This window comes from Cyprinodon tularosa, unplaced genomic scaffold, assembly GCF_016077235.1.
Source record: "Cyprinodon tularosa strain WSP-4 unplaced genomic scaffold, ASM1607723v1 ctg123, whole genome shotgun sequence".
Taxonomy (NCBI): domain Eukaryota; kingdom Metazoa; phylum Chordata; class Actinopteri; order Cyprinodontiformes; family Cyprinodontidae; genus Cyprinodon; species Cyprinodon tularosa.
The window spans coordinates 1,306,064-1,326,288 of record NW_024038037.1 but is presented as its reverse complement, the minus strand read 5'-3'; the positions used below and the strand labels follow the sequence as shown (position 1 = coordinate 1,326,288).

At 37.3% G+C, this 20,225-nt stretch overlaps 1 protein-coding gene and 1 long non-coding RNA gene across 2 annotated transcripts; both read left to right on the top strand.

The window, feature by feature from the left end:
- Nucleotides 1-1,975: 1,975 nt before the first annotated feature.
- LOC119777379 lies at nt 1,976-3,389 on the top strand. Its single transcript, XR_005279908.1, has 4 exons — nt 1,976-2,013; nt 2,950-2,994; nt 3,161-3,196; nt 3,342-3,389. It is a non-coding gene; the product is annotated as an uncharacterized LOC119777379 (long non-coding RNA).
- Nucleotides 3,390-7,738: 4,349 nt separating this feature from the next.
- LOC119777386 (paramyosin-like) lies at nt 7,739-15,509 on the top strand. Its single transcript, XM_038276241.1, has 15 exons — nt 7,739-7,984; nt 8,066-8,113; nt 8,277-8,312; nt 8,495-8,542; nt 8,612-8,659; nt 8,909-8,953; nt 9,106-9,153; nt 10,061-10,108; nt 11,706-11,753; nt 11,930-11,977; nt 12,914-12,961; nt 13,135-13,182; nt 14,936-14,983; nt 15,120-15,167; nt 15,452-15,509. Exons 1-15 carry the CDS (start codon nt 7,800-7,802, stop codon nt 15,507-15,509), a joined length of 852 nt encoding a protein of 283 aa, XP_038132169.1. The 5' UTR covers nt 7,739-7,799.
- Nucleotides 15,510-20,225: the final 4,716 nt, after the last annotated feature.

Here is a 20,225-nt window from a genome sequence, read left to right as displayed (position 1 = left end):
CCTCCGATGAGTAATAAACTGTAGATTTGATGACTTGTTTAAATGAAGAAAGAGGGACATCTTGTGATCGTTGGAAAAATGACAAATGGCCGATGCAAACAACTCCCTCTGCCAATTAGAGCTGAACAGATGATGCATAGCAACAAATATTCATCTCATGTAGAAGATCTCTTTCATTCATTGCTTTATAACCTTCATATGTTTTAGAACTTTTTTGTAACACTGAGAAGTTTGAGTTTTATTAATGACTGGATGATTTCAAGCTCTGATCTATAGCTGGATCTGTTGCCTTGTTTCAGATCTCTCTGGTTCTCGTCTTCCTGGTACGGTGCCAAAGCCTGCCTCTGCCATGAATCAGTCACACATTCCTGAAACTAGTCAGGTTAGTCCTGGTGGCAAAAAGTGAAGAGATAGTGAACAGTAATCAGAGTACGCTGTGTTTCCTACATGCCGATGCAGCCGGATGGTTCCAACCAGAAATATCACTATGGGGGCCTGGTAAGGGACACCATCGTCCACTAGATTATTAGTTTTAATTAATGGATGAAAGTTTTAGTGATTTATAGCTGTTGGATAGAAGTTTAACAGTTTAACAAATCTAAATCAGTCCTGTGTGATTCTCAGTGTGAGAATCACCACGGCGTCCTCTGAGTGTGGGACTCTATAACACGCCAGTGTCAGGTTAAGGGTTCAAATGTTCACTGTAAATCAATGCAGCACCATTTGAACAAATGATTTCAGTAAAATCATGTTTTGTTCAGTTGGTTTACAAACTCAGAGGGAGGACTCTGTCTTTTTTATTTTTCTCCATGTTCATAAATGTTTAAAGAGTTTTAGATAAATCTGGATTTTAGAATGAGACATTAAAACCTGATCAGCAGAACATCAGAACTACAAGGTTGATCCATTTGAACAACAGCGACCTCTGCTGGTCACATGGAGCTAAAGTTAAACATGGATTTGAACGCTGAGGCTCCATTTCTCTGAAACTGGTCAAACTGGTTCAGACAAACGGAGAACTGGAGTCTGTCCCTGCAGCACTGGGAGGGCATCAGATCTTTAATCATGGTCTGCAGCTGCACCAATATGGTGGACATACTAACCATGTGATACTATGCATCAGAATATGGTAGCTTGGTAAACTTCCTGCCACACGTCACAGTTATGGAAGAAAAGCAAAAAGGTGCAGATGTTTGACTGATTTGAAGCCATTCTGGATTAAAAAGCATTCCATCTATCCTGAGATTCAAAGCTTAATCCCACTTCATTGCTCCCTCAGCCACCAGCTCTGTGTGCTGATAGTGTGTCTGGATCTGCTAGTCGGCTAAGATTGTCTGTCTTTAGGCGTCAGTGGCTGCAGACAGTCCACAGCTCCATTATTCTTCCAGCAGCAGCAGACGGTTGCTTGTTGTTGAATTTGCAGCAATTTCTCCTACTGAGCCTGAATGTAGCGACAGAGAGGATCCATTAAACTTTAGTGCAGATAAAGGACAAACTCCACATTAAACATGGTGCCCCAGAGCTTTAATTAATCAGTAAAATAGATTATAATCCTATGATTGGAGAGGAAACAGAGGACTGTGGATGAAATATGTCATTTTCTTCTCAGATTATATTTGAGTTCTTAGAAATGGTCTCATGGTCTTCATCTTTTCCACTACAGCTGTTCAGGAGGAGAACCAGAGGAGGATCCATCAGTCCATCAAAGGTGCTGTACCTAAAAATGAAAAACATTGAAACATTTGTGATTTTATTGTCATAAATATCTGAAAACACAAAGTCCCAGATTAATGAGGAATTATCCTTTCTGTGACTTTGCCTCCTGGTGGAACGTGGAGCAGCTTTTATCTGTTTGAATAAGAAACCAAACCTGAAGGGATGATAAAAGTTCAACAACTGAAACATTTTCTAACTTTACTGAATAAAATGTTTTATTTCTGATTTTCTTTTTTAATGCTGCTTTATTTTCTGAATCAGCCTCAATGAACGAGCGGATGAACTTCGTCAGACCAGGTCAGTGTTTGACTGGATCCATCTTTCTATGACCTGCTAAACCTGCTGATCAATAAATAACCTCATTAGAGAAATAAAATAGAAAAGTTAGACATGAAACCAAACTTTGAAAACTTCAGATTTACAGTTTAAAATTTTTTATGATAATTTGATCCAGTTAGATTATTTTTCTCAGATTCTCCAGAAATGATCTAGAACAGAAAAAATAATTTAGAATCAGTTGGTTGAGTTAATGTTTATAAAACAAGCTGATATTTAACATATAGAAAGGCAAGAATATTTTATAGCATATTTCAATAGAAGAAAACTGATAAAGTGCTGAACAGATAAAAACATCACAGGAAAACAAAGGAAATTAAAGTTGCATAGAGGTAATGAAATATTTATGATAATAAATAATTCAAGAGAAAACAAATGAATAATAAAATGAAATAGAGTTGAACTTAAACTATGTTTAGCTAGCACAGTCAAAGGCTAAACTAATTAGTTTTTAATCTGGGTTTAAAGCTCTACAGGGTTTCATGTTTTTACAGTTTTCCTCCAGTTTATGATCAGTGGAGCTGAAGAACTAAAAGCTGCTGCTCCATGTTTGGTTCTGGTTCTGATCCGGTTGACCTGAGTGACGTTCTTTAGATGATAGAAGGTCGTCTTTGTTCCTGTTTCTCTGAGCCTCTGGAGGTTCAGGTCTGAGTCCATCGCTGCACCCAGATTTAGAGCCTGATTGGTCAATTAGCTGAGCTGTCCAATAAGTTTTACTTCAGTGTTTTCTTTAGACATTCAGTCATTTCACTGCAGACTCTGTTAAGGGTATTGAACTGGGTTTTTTTTCAATCTCATTCTATGTATAATTTTCAAAAATATAAACATTATTTTCTCAAATTTAAACTCCAAGCTTTACTGAGAAACAACTAAGGATGTTTTTTCTTTATTCTGCAGGGCGGTAGTAGAGCAGAAAGAGGAGCTGATCTCTGTCACTAAACGGTACTGTTCACACAACCAGCTGACAGACCACATGTCAGGTCAAAGAATGTCTTATTTTATCCTAAAGCTCATATATTGGTCACATAGAGACTATGAAAGACATTTAAGGTATTTATGGCACAATCTGTGTTGTGAAGGATTTCAATCAGATCTGTTTTTATTCCAGCCTAAATGAAACCCAAGATGAACTCAACAAGGCCCGGTCAGTGTTTCTCTGGAACTGATTCTTTATATGAAATCATCTAAAAATGTCATTAAACTATAAAATGTTATACAGGAATAGATGCAAACCTTTTTAATGTGAGGATCCAACAGTTTCTGAGTTTCAACTCCTGTTCTGTTTCCAGATCATCTCTACAGCAGAAGGACAAAGAACTGACCTCAGTCACTAAACGGTACCGTTCACTCAACAAGCTGACAGACTAATTATGCTTCAAAGCTTTTTGTTTTAAAGATGAATAACAGATTTCTGGTTCTGTTGACACAGAAACTATTAAAGGTAATTTGCTTTAAAGTGTTTTTAATCTGTTGTCTTTTTAAACCAGCCTGACGGAGACACAGGATGAACTCCACCAGGCCAGGTTGGTGTTTAAACAGACCTGTTTCTTTTTTATTTCTCATTGTGTCCTGTCTGTTAGCGTAGCACTCAGAGATGTTTATGTGGGGGCAGAAACCCCCATACCAGAGAAATGGCTTCAACAGATACCTGGACAAACATCAGAGACCTCAGTCCAGAAATGAGCAGCTCTATGAACAGCTATGATACTCAGAGGAACCCTCAAACTCCCAGGGCTCTGCTAGAGGACCTGAGCTCAGTTTTTTTGTTCGTACACCATATCACCAAAAGTATCTGCTCACCGATCCAAATGACTGGAATCAGGTGTTCCATCGCTTCATGGCCACAGGTGTATAAAATCATTAGTGAGAGAATGCATCACACTCAGGAATTCAGTGGATTCCAGCATGGAGCTTTGATAGGAGGCCACAAGTGCAACAAATCCAGACGGGAAATTTCCTCAGTGCTAAATATTCCACAGTCAGCTGTAACATCAGAAAATGGAAACTGTTTGGAAACGGAAGCAACTCAGCCATGAAGAAACTGGCCAGGTTGGTGTTTAAACAGAAACTTCCAATTTTCACCACTGTTCGGCGGGAGGTAACCTTTCCTCTGATCGTGGCTTGCTTGGTCTCGCAATGAATCCTGGGTAAACCAAGGATACCGAGGATACATCGGACCCATCCTTCAAATCGGGCAAAAAGAAGGACGCATTTTAAGGCCGCATAACGAGGACTCTTGGAATCCGACCAGGCCTCGGCGCCGCATTATGACGTAATCGTCCTTCGAATCTGGCCTTCTAAGGACGCGTCCTAGGATTTTGAACGGAGCAACTGAGAAATTTTATGTACAAAATCATTTAGCCCCCTTGAGTCAATACTTTGTAGCGCCACCTTTTACGGTGATTACAGCTGCAGGTCACTTGGGGTTTGTCTCTATCAATTTAGAACATTGAGACACTTAAACTTTATTATTTATGGATCTCTTTTAGAAACGGCTTTCTTCCATAAAGGCCAGATGTGTGCAGTATATGACTGATTGCTGCTGTATGGACAGATTCTCCCACCTCAGCTGTAGATCTCTGCAGTTCATCCAGAGGATCGTGAGCCTCTTGGCTGCATCTCTGATCAGTCTTCTCCTTGTTAGAGGGACGGCCGGGTCTTAGTAGATCTGCAGTGGTCTGATTAGGGCTGCAACTAACGATTATTTCAAAAATCGATGAATCGGCCCATTATTTTTTTTAGATTAATCAATGAATCGGACAAAAAATATTTTTTATATTAACCTCTTTATTCCAAAATAAACATTTTAGACAGAACAAACAAGCACACAGGTACAGGTTGCTCATTAACTGTACTGGTGCTATATGAAAAATAAATGTTTGTGTTAAAACTACGCAAACTTACATGAGAAATGTAGCTGTACATCCACAAAATATAGGCTACTTTGTTTCATAAAGCGCAAAAAAAAAAAACATTTTTGTTTTTAAAAGCCCCTAAGGGGTTCAAACAATAGGCCCCCCCATTTCAACAAATGAGGTTTTTTAGACTAGAAGAGTTCTGCCTTTTAAGACAGGAAAGTATAGCAGTTAAAGTTGCTACTTGAGAAAATACTGAACCATAGAGATAAAAATAGCCTGTGATTCAAATTATAAATTGTATTTGGAATAAAAATGAGAGAACTAGGGGTGCTAAAAAACACATCCTCCAAAGACAGATATTTACATGGGAATGTGGCAGATAATTAATTGACATATTACTGATCTTGCTGGATTTTATTCTGCTTTACTTCCATAAATTGCAGGATCTTCTTTACTTTATCTTTGCCAGAAGATTTAAACTTTAAAAGCCTTGCCCTCATAATTTACAAGTTTATTTATAAAGAAAATATAAACGCTGCTTAAGCTAATTCAAATGAAATTAAAAGTAAAATAAGTAGCCAACCTTATCCCTGTCTGTAACCTACTAACACGGTAAGGAAAGCATCAGATGAGCGACCTGAGAAACTAACGTTACGTTTCCCCACTTTAAAACCAAACAAACATGGCCGCTCACCCTGCTGATCAGCTCTCTTCACTGCCATCGAAGGCTCCAGCGTGTTTTCTTTTCAGGTGCTGCGTCATAACAGTGGTGCTTCCGCGCCATGTTCATTTGTTTTTACAAAAGTTGCATGTTACGACTTTTTTTCACTTTACAAAGCGCAGGCTATTTTAATTACTGTGATCAATTTGCGCCTCAGTTGCAGTCTGGACGGGGTTGGGATGGGGGAGGCGCCCCACGGCAGCAGCTGCCGCTGGAGGAACGATACATGCTTTCACGTAAGAGTCTCCAAAAGCCGACAGTGACACCGTAAAAAGTCGCCAGATTTGTCGCTAGTCGCTTTTTTGAAAAATAGTCGCTGGAGGGGTCTGAAAAGTCGCTAAATATAGCGACAAAGTCGCTGAGTTGGCAACACTGCACCTGCAGCGCTGCCGTATGTTTTTTTTCTTCCCCCGTTTCAGTCAAGTGGATGTGATGACGACGGCGGCGGATGACGCATTAATCGCGCGACACAACTAATCGATGATGAAATTCGTTGCCAACGCTTTTAAAAGTCGATTTTTATCGATTTTATCGATTCGTTGTTGCAGCCCTAGGTCTGATACTCCTTCCATTTCAGTATCATGGTTTGCACAGCGCTCCTTGGGATGTTTAAAGACATTTTGGACAATTCCAAGCTCCCAACTTTAAGGAAACAGTTTGGATCTGGACTCTTCCTCTTCCAGCATGACTGTGAACCAGAACACAAAGCTAGGTCCATAAAGACATGGATGTCTGGTGAGGATGAACCTGACTAGCTTAGAGTCCTGACCTCAACCCCCGACCTTTGGGAAATGCATTTCTAGAAGAATGGTCAAACATTCCCATAAACACTCCTAAACATGTGGACAGCCTTCCTAGAAGAGCTGAAGCTGTTTTAGCTACAAAGGGGGGCCTGACTTCAATTAACTGATCAGACAATGTTTTAATGAGGAGGAGAATAAAAGTCTAAAGTTTGTCTGGAATAATTTTAAACCATTTTTAATGTGAGGATCCAACAGTTTCTGAGTTTCAACTCCTGTTCTGTTTCCAGATCATTTCTACAGCAGAAGGACAAAGAACTGACCTCAGTCACTAAACGGTGCCGTTCACTCAACAAGCTGACAGACTAATTATGTTTCCAAAAAAGTCTTAATGATGAATAACAGATTTCTGGTTCTGTTTTTGCAAGTTTTTTTTTTCTCCAGAATATTCCCTTTAAAGGCTTTTTAATCCGTTTTCTTTCTAATCCAGCCTGACTGAGACCCAGGATAAACTCCATCAGGCCAGGTTGGTGTTTAAACCGATCCGTCTTTTAATGTCAGTCAATCTGATCACATTTGGACTGTTCTGAAAATTAAGGCTTTAGCTTTTCACTTTTTAACCAAATGTAGACGTTGTTTGGACATAAATCATGTCGTCTTTTCAACCAATTTACTTTACTAATGTCTTTCATTCCTTCTTTCATTTGTGAATGAGACTCATTTCAATTTGCCTTAGGATGTATTTTAATGTTCTTTTTTAAACCTGTCTCCTTTGATCTGCTATATGTATCTCTGTGTGAACCCTGGTTCATTTTAAAGTGCTTTACAGATAAAGATGCTATGGTAAAATAACTTTAAGATTTTCTATTCAGCTCTTTCTAGAAAGAAGAAATAAGCTGATGGTTTTATTCCCAGCAGCCAGAATTTAGCCTGATTTAAGATTAAATCTATTCTGATCTGAGTTTTCTATCCAGGTTTTCCTGCTGATGTGGAGAATAAGAGACGATATCAGTGATCTGACAGCAAAGTGTTTAGTTTGCTCAATTTTATAACAAACTGTTTAAAGGTCTGTATTCTAAAATACATTTTCTGTAGTTTGTCCTTAAATAGAAAAATAACTTTAGAAAGATTCCAGCAGTTCTGCTCATTTTCATGAAAAACTTCAAATTTGTCTTTCAGAAAAAAAACATAGATATTTTGGTACAAACAGATGGAGAACCGACAAAGGACATTTTTATTTATTTCTCAACGCTTTATAATGAACCAGGTTTTAAAGGTGATTAATGTCGGTAAAATCAGGAAGGCGTTATGGGAACGCATCATGTAGCTTTTTAAGGCACCACTGAAACAAACACTGACAGGAGAAATAGAAGCGACTCTTTCCTCCACAGTTAAAGTCTAGTTTTAAAGATTAGTTCCATCAGATTCATGATGGGTTCAGAACTCGAACGTATTAAATCTGTAGAGTGGAGACCTTTTAATCCACCCAGAGAACCTGGGTTAAACGTACGCAGATGTTTGAGTCGGATCCAAATGGTTCTAATTCAAAGTATTTTGATTCACAGAAAGGCTGAACCCAAGATTTCATACGGAAATGAATTCTATCAGATGAGGTATGTATGGGAAATGGATCCAACTCTTATTTTTAAATCAAAGAAAATACATAAAACAACATTTCCTTTGTTGTGCTGCAGATGTGATTTAATAAAAAAAGAGGAAGAAGTGAACATCCTTAAAGAAAGGTGAAGTTTAAACAAGTTTCTCATCAGATCAATGCTCTGAGCTCAGCAGCAGCTAGCAGGTCCTGTTGGTTGTATTATAAAAGGAAAATGATCAGAAAGTGTTTTTATTCCTGATGTGTTGATGTTCGAAATGTTAAAGGTTTTATAATTTTATTTTTAATAGATTGAAGTCTCATGAAAAGGATCTTAAGCAGGCAGTGTAAGTATGTTCATTAATGAAGCACAAGAATTGAACTTTAATTATCAGACTGTACAGATACAAGCAGTGCAGTTTATCCAATGTGAACTACTGCTGATTAAAATTTACTTAAAGGTAAAAAACATGGTTTTATAAGATAAAGGTCCCATTTTTCTGTCTCTTCCTTTATTCCAACCCTCCAGTTCAGTGATAACAGAGAAGGACATAGAGCTGACCTCACTCAGACAAAGGTATCCTTCACATTCCACCATAAAACCCAGAAGATTTTAGTTTCTTACTGCATAATCTGCTTTTAACAGAGCGGATGCTGCCAATGTTTTCCACGCCAATGAAATTCATCATGTAAGGTGAGTATTTTTCAGTCTGATTTTCATGGAGCATCAGTCTGAAGATCATTTTAATGGTTACAGGTTGTGGAAGATAAAGACTCTGGTTTATAATCAATGAGAATAAGAAAATGAAACAAACTGGCTCTATCTGATATTAAAGCTTTATAATGAAACCAAATGGATTCACCTAAAAGTGAGAAACAGTTATTTCTCACTTTCAATCTCAATACTTAGAGATTTATGATTAGTTTTCATTTTCCTCTTCAGATCTACTCTCAGAGAGAAAGACGACCTGGAATCAGCCAATCAGAGGTATGAAAGAAATCACTTCATTAGAATGGTGTTAATAGGGATAAAACCATTGATCATGAATAAAATGACTATAAATGAATCTCTAATCTGAGAAAATACTTTCCTGGTTAGATTAATATGGAATGTTAATATAGAATGTTGTTATTTAACAGGCTAACTGCATCAAAAGCAGCTCTGGAAGAAGATCTGAATAAACTGAAGTAATTAGTGAATCCTCTGTTTGAAGAAGACATCAGTTTGATTCTGTCAGGTTTCTGTTTCTGTCATGTTTTTCCTAACCCTAACCCTAGTTTTTATGGTTTAATTCTTTGTTTATTGTGTTCTTTGTTGTTTTTTCTCAGTTACTGTCCTAGTCTTGGTTCTTTTATATTTTCTTTTTAGTGTTCAGTTTTACTTTACTCCTTGTTTTCTAGTTTTAGTGGTTTTATGTTTATCTTGCTGTGTTCTCTGCTTTATTCTTAGTTACTGTTTCAGTCTTGGTTCTGTTATGTTTTTCTTTTCAGTTTTACTTTGCTCCATGTTTTATATTGTTAGTGGTTTGATTCTTATTTTGTTGTGTTTTCTGGTTATCTTCAGCTTTCTAGGTATTTTATTTGTTCCTCTCTGCTGCCCTCTTGTGTTCTCCTTTTTCCCTAGCTCTTTTCCTCTCCTGCTCTGTGCTCACCTGATCCCAATCTGCTCATTAGTCTTCTCTTTGTCTCAGTCTCCTTTAAATGCTCTCCCTCTTCAGTTCTTGTTTGCTGGGTCCTTGTCTAACTTTGTCTCTCTTGCTCCAACTTTGTCTCTCTGAGCCTTCCTCCTTGAGTTTTGATTCCCCTGATGTCTCCATAGTTTTCTGGTTTGTTTTCTGCTTATTTTTTCATGTTTTTAATTTTGAATTTTTGGACTCTTGGTTTTTTGTTTGTTTTAGACTTTTAGACTGTTTTCTCAACTCCTCATTAAATCAACTATAAATTCACCTCTTCCTGCCTGCCTCTGCTTTTGGGTCCTCAATCCACAAACAAATCCTGACAGATTCGGATATTGAGTCAAGATCAATGACCTCATGATTAATCTGGATTATGCTGACCTTGATATTTTATTCTGTGCTTAATATCTTCTCTTAAGATCTGCTCTCAGGGAAAAAGACAAGGAAGTGAAATCCCTTCATCAGAGGTATTGCTTACACCACAGCAGCACATTATAGCTAACATTATAATTCCGGGTGTCCAGATTAAATACTTTATGGTAACAATCCTCAGTGGAAAATCATGAATTATCTGTAAGGCTATCAACCATAATTTAGGATTATTTGATCCTATATTTTTTTTCAAACTGATGGAGCTAAAACAAAGTTTAAGACGCAACTAAACTGCAATAAGCTACCGAGGCACCGTCATTTGTTCAGGAAGCTTTTGGATGCCATCAGAGTGAACTACTGGAATAGAAATTCTTTCAGTCAATCTACGTCATGAGCTCCAGTTAAATATCACTATTCTGAGTCTCTTTTTATTTATGAGTTCTGGAATTTTACTCCTAAATCTGTAGGATAGTTTTTATTCTGGTATTTTTAAGAAACAGAGAAATCACATGAAAATGAGCTTCATTATATCAGTTAAGTTTATGTGTTTGTTTACATACATGTCATAAACTCAGCTGACAGGAACACAGAGAAAACAGTGCTGGGAACATTACTTTGAAAAACCAATAAACTAGTTATTTCCCCAACAAAGTATTGTTTGCATTAGAAATGCTTCTAACCGACAGCAAAGTTTTTATTGATAATGAGTAAAGCACAGGAAGGTTTAGCCTTTGACTCCAGAGCGTTTTCTTCAGTAATGCAGAATCAGTGGCTCTGCTTTCAGTCTGTTTAAGGCTGAACATCTGCAAACGCTGAGGCTCCTCAGCCAGTCGGCCTCACCTGCAGCTATCTCACCCTGCAGGAATCATTCTCCCTGCTGCACACAGTAGGAGTTTCTTTGACTGAAGGAGTTGAAGTAACACCTTGTGTCAGATTGCAAGAAATGTAACATCATTACTAACATGTTAAAAAATAATTTATTCAATGACTCTTTTAATGAAAAACTAACACAGTTACTTAGGCCCTTATTATGTAACTTTCTTTTTTCCAGTCTTTTATTGTAATTCCACTGTCAGAAGTACAGAGCAACAAAATTAACTCTGCATTTAACCCATCCCCTTGGGGAGCAGTGGGCTGCCATTGTGGGGCGCCTGGGGAGCAGTGTGGAGATAAGGGTCTTGCTCAGGGACCCAGAGTGGCAGTCCGTGGGGTGGGGCTTTAACTCAGAACCACTAGGCTGCCACTAAAGACAATATAACGCCACTACTCCCAACACTGCTAGAGAGTCAGCCAGTCAGGTATAACATAAAGCATTGATGGCTTTCGCAGAAGAAGAGAGTCACACAAAGTCATCAGGCTTCATAGTGAGAATCGACCTGTTGATGTTAGAACAGAGCCTTTCTAAGAACATGAGTGACTTGAATTTAAAGCTAAGAGGAGCAAGGAAATCTGAATGGATAAAGGAGTAGGTGTCCTCTGCTAGGCTAATTAATAGACCACTGCAGCCGTTTTACTGAACTTAATCTCAATGTTCCGTTTATTATTAAAATTGGTTAGAAAATGTCCTATAATGAAACCTTAAAAAACTGCACTAAGGGAATTAACTTTACAGCAATATGTTATACGGATCACATCAGGTTATGCTAAAGCTGCAATCTGAAGGTAACTTTTTATCTGTTTTATTTCAATCAGACTGGATGAGATAAAGACTTCGTATGAAAATGAGCTCCAGCAGATGAGGTAATTTTCTCTGTTTACTTGAGACAATAACTGAAACATCTGGTCCCAGACTGGAGAAACTTCCATGATGTTTACATCAGGATGATAAAACGTTTCACTAAGTTGCAGAACCTTTGCATTTATCACACTCCCTCTGAAAATAGAGTTTAGTTTATTCTGCTTCATTTTCCCCCCAGATTTGATCTCAGAAACAAAGAAGAAGAACTGAAGTCAGTCAATCAAAGGTGTTGATCCCACAGCCTGAAAGAACAGATTACAGTTTAAATTTGGTTGTTAATCTGGGATTATAATCTAAATCTGTTATAATTATATATATATATATAAAATTCTGGTATCTTTACAACAGGCTGAATGAAACAGAGAAATCACATAAAAATGAGCTCCATCAAAAGAGGTCAGTATTTTACAGCTGATTATTTTATCACTCAGTCAGAATAATTACTGAAATGTTGCTTTGATTGGTGCCTGACTGCTGCAAACACACAGCAAATGATCAAATGAACACAAAAAAACAAGCAAGCTGTATAAATATAAATGACAAAATAAACTAAACACATAAAAATAGATTGAACAGAAAAAAGTTTCAAGAGAAAATGTTACGAAAATCCCAAGAGAAAGTGAAGAAGAGCTGCAAAGTTCATCCACAGTGAGGAACAGAGAGCTGAGTCTGATGGAGCCAGATCCTCAGTGAGACGTTAACAGGATGCTAAGAATATAGTTGGTGGGAACAAAACAGCTTCATTTTTCTTTATGTTTTTAAACCCTTGGTCATTATGTTTTACAGCAACATCATAGATAAATATGCTGACTCTCCCTTTTGGTCTGTTGCTCTTCAGTTTGCAGCCTTTTTCAGTTTGCTGCTAATTTTTGTAGTTTTTCTTTTGCTTCTATTTTCTGTTTTTGCAGCATTTAGTTTTTATTTGTTGTTGCTTTAGTTTATTTTGTGTTTTAATATTTGCATCATTAAGGCGTTTGTAGTGCATTTCACCATTTGGATCTCATTAGCATCTGTTAGCTAATGTGGCTTGGCTAACCTTCATCCAATTTGCACAAATCAGTAAGAAATCTTGAACCAAAGTAGAAGTTGGTCAGCGTCACCATGATGAGCTTGGAGGACCTCAATGATCCAGGGTTCATTTCTTTTCTTCTTTCCGCTGCAGATCTGCCTTTAAACAAAAGGAAGAACATCTAGAATCAGTTAATAAAAGGTATTGTTCACACAGCAAGCTAACAGAACGTGTCTCAGCTCTTGATGTTATGAATCAACAACAAACAGTTTTCCTAGTTAGTTGTTATATAAAAGGTTCAATCCATTGAAGGTCCTCTGATGTTCCTGCAGAATCTGTTGTAAAGGAAATAATCTGTTCTATCTTTAACTCAGACTGACTGAAGCAAAGACTTCTCTAGAAAATGAGCTCCATCAAATCAGGTCAGTATTTTTTACAGTCAGTTTTCCAATGATCCAGTCACTAAATAATTACTGACATGTGGAGGATCTTTGTTTGGTAGACAAAAGGTTCAAAGTCTCAGAAAAATAGACCACAAGCAGCAAAGAGCTTCAAACATCCATCCATCTTTTTCCACTGATCCATCAGGGTCACTGTGGGGCTGCTGCCTTTCTCCTGTAGTCTGTGGGTCAAAGATGGGGTCAAACTTGGACTGGTCACCAGTCTATTGGAGGGCAGAGATATACAACATTCACACCTAAGGGCAATTTAGAGACAACAATTAACCTAACAGTCGTTATTAGACTGTGGGGGGAAGCCAGAGTACCCAGAGAGAACCCATTGATGCACAGGGAGAACATGCTAACTCCATGCTGAAAGACCCTGAGCCGGGAATCAAACTCAGGACTTTTTCTCTGCATGGCTACAAAGTGCTCTGCTGTGCAGCTTACTGCAAACACATGAATGATGAAAACTCCAGAACACATAAAGAAGAAAAATAAATGCAACCGAAAAATGCTGCAAAGAGAAAAAAATTAGAGCAGCAGAAAATAGCTGTGGTGAAAAATACTTGGTAGCCTTTAAAATCCCATAACTGATGCAACTCTGCCTGTGAAACCAATCACTGACACACAGCTCAACAACTCATCTAGCAAACAAACAAAGAATAAACCCTCCTGCAGCCCTTCCTGGATCTCTCTGTGCTCCAGGCCACAAGCTTAAAACACAGAAAATCTTCTATCTTCTGACAACGAAAGGTTTGGGATCAAGCTTGGAAAGTTCAGTTTAGGCAACTGGAGGTGAAGTTTTCTAGATGACGTTTCTTCTCTCATCCAAGCTTACTAGAAAACGTCACCTCTAGTTGCCTAACCTGAACTTTCCAAGCTTGACCAGGACCTGGATGACTGAGAATCTTCACAGATATGTTTGGGATCGATCTTTATTCTAAAGGCTCTTCTCCTCAACTGCAAGAGAAAGAGGCAGGAACATCTGCCAACTTCATTGAAAACTTTTATATTTCAATGACAAAAGATCTTTTAAAGAAATATGGTTTCTGTCTTAATAAGTCTACACTGTAACAACCCAGTATTCAAGGCAAGACAGACAGTGGGATAATTCATAAGCATTCAAAAACAGATCTGTTGTTGCAGGCGCTAGGGCTTCTATCACCCTGAGAGGAAACACAGGTTAGCGAACGCGATAATCTGACAGAGGGTGATAATCCCTGTGAGTCACTAACCTTCTTCTCTGGACAGAGAAGCAGGCAGGATCCAGCCGTAGGGCTGCCAACAAGATGCGCCGGGCGCTGCCCAGAGTGTCCCAGGTGCTGCACCCCTGGACAACATGCAGGAGTCAGAAGCCAGGTCAGGCAAACAGATCAGATGGTAACAGGCAGGCTGAGTGGTTGAGAGGTCGAACCGGTCGGGATCTGGTAATCAGAAACAATAAGGCAGGCTAAAAACACTCTCACCACTGGCTGGAGAGAACAAGATGATCTGTCCTGATAACTGGATGCAGGCGCCTTAAATAGAGGCAGGAGCAGGTGGATCAGATGAGCAGAAATGAGAAACCAGGCAGAGTTGGACAGGTGAATAAAATTAATAATTAAGCCAGTCATCAGTGCCAAGATCATGACATAAACACCAGCAGCATTTCTGTAATCAAAGCAAACTGCACATTTACCACATTCCCTTTGAAAACAGTTTGATTAATTTATCTTAATTTTCCCCTCTATAGATCTGATCTCAGAAACAAAGAAGAAGAATTGAAATCAGTCAATCAAAGGTATTGATCCCATAATCTAAAAGAGCAGATTACAGTTTAAATATTGTTATTCTGAGTGTTTCTGTTCAGTTATCAATTCTGGGATTTTATTCCTAAATCTGTTATAAATAGTTTAATTCTGGTATTTTTACCACAGACTGAGAGAAACAGAGAAATCACATGAAAATGAGCTTCATGGCATCACGTAAGTTTATCTCTTTGTTTTTTTTCTACATGTTTTCTATTCAAGATGTAGCTGATGGGTACATTGTTGAACCTTGAGGGTAAAATCTAACCTAGAAATAATCTAGTGGGACGAGAAGTAATGTATACTAAGTTTAAACATTTATTAATGAGGAAGATGTGAATAGATGGAGCTCAGGTTGTGCAAAGGGATCAATCTGAAGGCTACTGGAGACTGGAAGGTGGATTAATGTTTGGTTTGAACATAACTGGTTATTTTAATTCAATTCCTTTCTATCTTTACAGATCTGATCTCAAACAAAAAGAAAAAGAAATGAAATCATCTGCTAAAAGGTATTTCTGATAGAACTCATTACTGTTCTATATGATGTATTTCTAAGGTAACAAGTTCACACAATGGTGCAGGAGGCTGACTGAGGTTCATAATATAAGAGATGTTGTTATTTTTACTGCAGGACACATGTTCTGATCACATTTCACAGATCAGGCTTTAAACAGACTGATTGAAACAAATACTGAATGTTTGGTTGAACTTTAAGTGACCAATCAGAAACACATCAGTTCTTCTACTTTGCTCTGAAAGTCATTCAGAAACTGGTTAAAATCTGAGTCTAATATTGTTTCAGTAAAGATTGACTAACATATTAGACGTCATATTTGTTTTATTTCTGTTTTCAGAGTTTGGTGGCTTTATTAACGTGAAGGAAGAAGTTAAATATTTTACATATTTATTGATTTTACTCTAGAATCTAACAATAAAATCTATGTATTACATTTGAACCCAGACTGGCTGAAACAAGAACTTCTTATGAAAATGAGCTGCAGAAGATGAGGTTTGTGTTCTTTGGTTTTTAAACTCAATCAGACTCAATCAAACATTTACTTCTCAAACTGCACATTTACCACATTCCCTTTGAAAACAGACTGTTTTAGTTGTTTAGAAATAAACAAAATGTTGAAATAAGTTCATATGCATTATTTCTGTTAAGGCTGTTAAGGCTGTTATGGCGCTGCTGGTCCAAAACAGGGTGACTATTGCTTAAACTATTGCTTAGACTATTGCTTAGACTATTGCTTAGACTATTGCGAACTCTCTAAGACGAAAATAAATTGAGAAGCTGTTTCGAACTATATTTGTTTGTTTGTTTTGTTGTTTCTTACGTAAAATATGGAAAGAAACCACATTAAAATAAAAAAAAGGCCAAATATAAAGTCTTAGTTATGAGATAGAAAGTTTGAAAGTTGAATATCTCATATAATTATGACTTTGAAACTCATAATTTTGACTTTCTATTTGGCATTTTTTATTTTCATGTGGCAGAAACGGGCTTCCATATTCCCTTAAATTATCCACTTGGACACAACAGTGTTTCTGTTTATCTGTCAGTTCTGGGATTTTACTCCTAAATCTGTCATGAATGATTTTATTCTGGTATTTTTACCACAGACTGAGAGAAACAGAGAAATCTCATGAAAATGAGCTTCATCACATGAGGTCAGTATTTCACTGTTTATTTTCTTCTGTCTCATTTCTGTTCTTCCATGATGTAGATTTTGCTGCATTTTTGTTACAACTGTTTATTTTTTCTGTATTTTTGTGTCTCTGTATTTTCATCATTAAATTTTTTGCAGTTATTTAGCAGTTTGAGACACATTAGCAGCTGTTAGCTGACATAGCTAACAGTCCTTTAATGATCCAGGCCTGGTTTCACAGGATCATCTTAGTGTTGGACTTTTTCCAGAGAGATCTTGTCTGTTTTGTGCTCATAGAGTCACTCTGACATGATTTAGATGATCTGGGTTGAGGTCATCATGCAATCAACCAAAGCACTCTGTAACTTTAGAGTCACATTAATAATTCATCATATTTATTACTTCTCTAAAGTCAAAGTTTACATTTTATACATTTTCTTCTTCACTCTGCAGATCTGAGCTGAAACAACAGAAGGATGAACTGGAATCAGTTAATAAAAGGTATTTTTCACACAACAAGCTAACAGAACATGTTTGAGCTCCAAATGTTATAAAGCTCAGTGTAAAAGTTCACCAAACAGTTTGCTTAGTTCATCTGACTTTGATTTTATCTAAATGTTAATAAAATTCCATAGATTATTTAATTTATTCTTGGTTAATTTCTGTAAATGAACCTAAAGACTAAAAGAGTCTCTATGTTTCTATGTTAACGGTAAGTTTTTAGGATAAAATAACAGATTATTAGTAAGATTCAAACATCAAAGAGACTTAATGATCAAAGGCGAGTTAGATTTCACTGAATGCTTTGATCAGCTTTTTATTGGGATTATTAATCTATTCTAATATTTAATCCCTGTTTGTCTTTCTACCAGTTTTACAGACATGAAGAAGAAGCTGATAGAGACGCAGTACGTATTATTCTGTTTACCTTTTAAGGATTAAAATACTGAAACAATATTAAAACAGTTTAACAGAACAAAGCTGCAGCCTGAGAGTCACTAATCATGTCCTGTAGGGGGCGCTCTACTGGAAAATGACTTAGTGCTGCTTTAAGATTAGTGAATATTTTAGCCCAAATAATATGAAGCATTTTCCCTCAACAGAACCGCTCTGAGCAGAAAGCAACAAGAACTGACTTCCTTCAAAGACAGGTGCTGAAGAATAGAAACATTTATCATTGAATTAAAATTCATTAAATCCTTTTTTAGTTGGTGAAAACCTGAAGGTGACTGGTCTGATTCTGATCACAGAATGGCCCAACAGCTGGTTGTTCCCAGAGACACAGAAACTGAGAACCTACTGAAGCAGAAACTGGAAGAAGCAAAGTAAGATTTCCTGATTTATGGAACCGATGGAGAAATTCTGATGGATTTCCATATTTTTACATCATTTCACTCATTTGCTTCCTTTAAGGACTTATTTTCACTGGGATGTAGGAAAAAAACACTGAACATAAATGTTACAGATTAGACCAGAATAAAATGTAGGTCTCAGTAACTGCTGGTTGTTTGGGTTTAAAGTCATCTTTTTAATTAACCAGCATGTTTCCTGTAACCAGAAATATTCCCAACCTCTTAAAGTGGTCCATCCAGGGTCTCAACAATAATCTGATAGAGATCCAATTTAATCTGAGGATTACATGTCTGCTGAAACTGCTGCAGCTTGTTAGATGTGGTTTGATGAAGAGACGCTGTGATGATGTTTGATGCTCAGAGAGCTTTTGTTGGGAAGGTCTGAGCAGGAAATCAGGGATGCAGTCGTCATTAAAATGTTTCAGATGTTTGAAATAATCTCTCAGAGGCTGAGATTATGGATTTGAAATAACATCTGAGACTTTGACACACAGATCTGCTCTGAGGTGGAAAGATGAAGAACTGAAGTCAGTCAGTCAAAGGTACTGATCACACTAAATGGTTTATTTCTATTGATTTAATGAAGCTAGGAATGAATTTGATAGGATTTGGATTTAAAGGAATGTTTTAGTTTGGTTTATTGGGAAGTGATACAGAACTATAATTGGAAAATGATTCTGTGAATAAATCTGATCAAATGATTTCCAGGCTGATCACAACAAAGACGTCTCTGGAAGAAGAACTTCATCAAGTCAGGTCAGTGAGCTTCTCCTGATTGTTCTGATCAGAGTGTGACGGCTGAGAAATAATCTGAGTTTAAAGTCAGATTACCTTCTAATCTCAACAGATCTGCTTTAAGACAAAAAGAGGAAGAACTGAAATCCGTCACTCAGAGGTATTTGTTTGAAATAAGTTATAGTTTCTCTGCGTCACTGAGGCTCCATGCTGATGGTTAGATTGACAAACATGCAGCGGTGGACGAAGTACTCGGTAGTAGTACTTTAGTAAAAGTATTAATACTCAGAAAAAAATCTGACTCAACTAAAAGATGAAAAGTAAAAAAGTTACTCGGTCAAACATCAAGTTAAAGTTTTTAAGTATTGACTTTGAGGATATTTAAAAGTTCAAAAATGAATGGGGTAGAACTTGAATCCACAGGGAGAATCTGCCATCTCCATGCAGAAAAACCCTGGAAATGAACCCAGGACCTTTTAGCTGCAGGGCAGCGGTGCTACAAACTGCTCCACTCTGCTGCCCGTTGCAAACACAATAATGATCACAATGCAAAACACATAAACGCAAAAAACAAGAACAGAAAAAAGCTGCCAAAAAAAAAAACAGAGAAGTAGAAAATAGCACTGATGGAAAAATACTTGGTAGCCTCTAAAAAAGCAATAAAGGACAAAGTTACTCTGATAGGTTGGTGCTGATAACGGGGACAGTCTGTACTCTGATTGGTTGAGATGCTTCATGCATTATTTAGATTTTCCTGGACTCCCTGCTAATAATCCAGGACAGATAGTGTCCTAGAAGAGACACATTTTCCCACAGACTGACTTGTGAGGCAGCGTGCAGCCCTTCTAGCTGTGTGCTCAGGTTTAAAATCTAATGGATTTATAGTTCAGGTCTCTTTTATATTTTGTCCCCAAAAACAATTAATGATCTGTACCAGTAATGTGGTTCTGATATCCCAGAAAGTATCCTGAGGTCGGCCACTGACAGAAGAGCGGCCGACCTCTGACAGCCTCATCATGCTTTAGATGGACGACATCAGAAGCATTGAAGGAGATTTTCATCCCAACATTTTGTACCTTTTTACTGTGGAGATAAATTTGATACTTCTGATGATTAATAAATGATTGAAAGTAAGGCTGCAACTAACGATTATTTTACAAATCTGTTGATTATTTTTTTACTGATTCGATTAATAATGGGATAGCCAAAGGTTCCTTGAAAAAGACTTTTTAAATGAAATTAAACCAGGTGAAACAAAAAATGTCCATTTAAGGAGTTCTGGATAGAGCATATTGACAGATGAAAAAGTTATTTTACATTAAACACTAAACATTTAGTTTTTTATAATGTTGGTTAGTTAATGATTATTTCAATAAACAATTTATAACGATTAATTGTTTCATCCCACGTTGAAACAAGCATGTGATGCAGCATCTGCCAACATCAATGACAACTTTTATATTTTGAGGAAAGAGATCCTTTAAATAAAGATGGTTTCT

Excerpts from the sequence above, each read along its gene's own strand:
- LOC119777386 (XM_038276241.1), top strand. The coding sequence starts at position 7,800 with ATGATGGGTTCAGAACTCGAACGTATTAAATCTGTAGAGTGGAGACCT. Across the intron at positions 10,109-11,705 it reads GTGAAATCCCTTCATCAGAG|ACTGGATGAGATAAAGACTT; the intron begins GTATTGCTTACA and ends TATTTCAATCAG. Across the intron at positions 12,962-13,134 it reads CTAGAATCAGTTAATAAAAG|ACTGACTGAAGCAAAGACTT; the intron begins GTATTGTTCACA and ends TCTTTAACTCAG.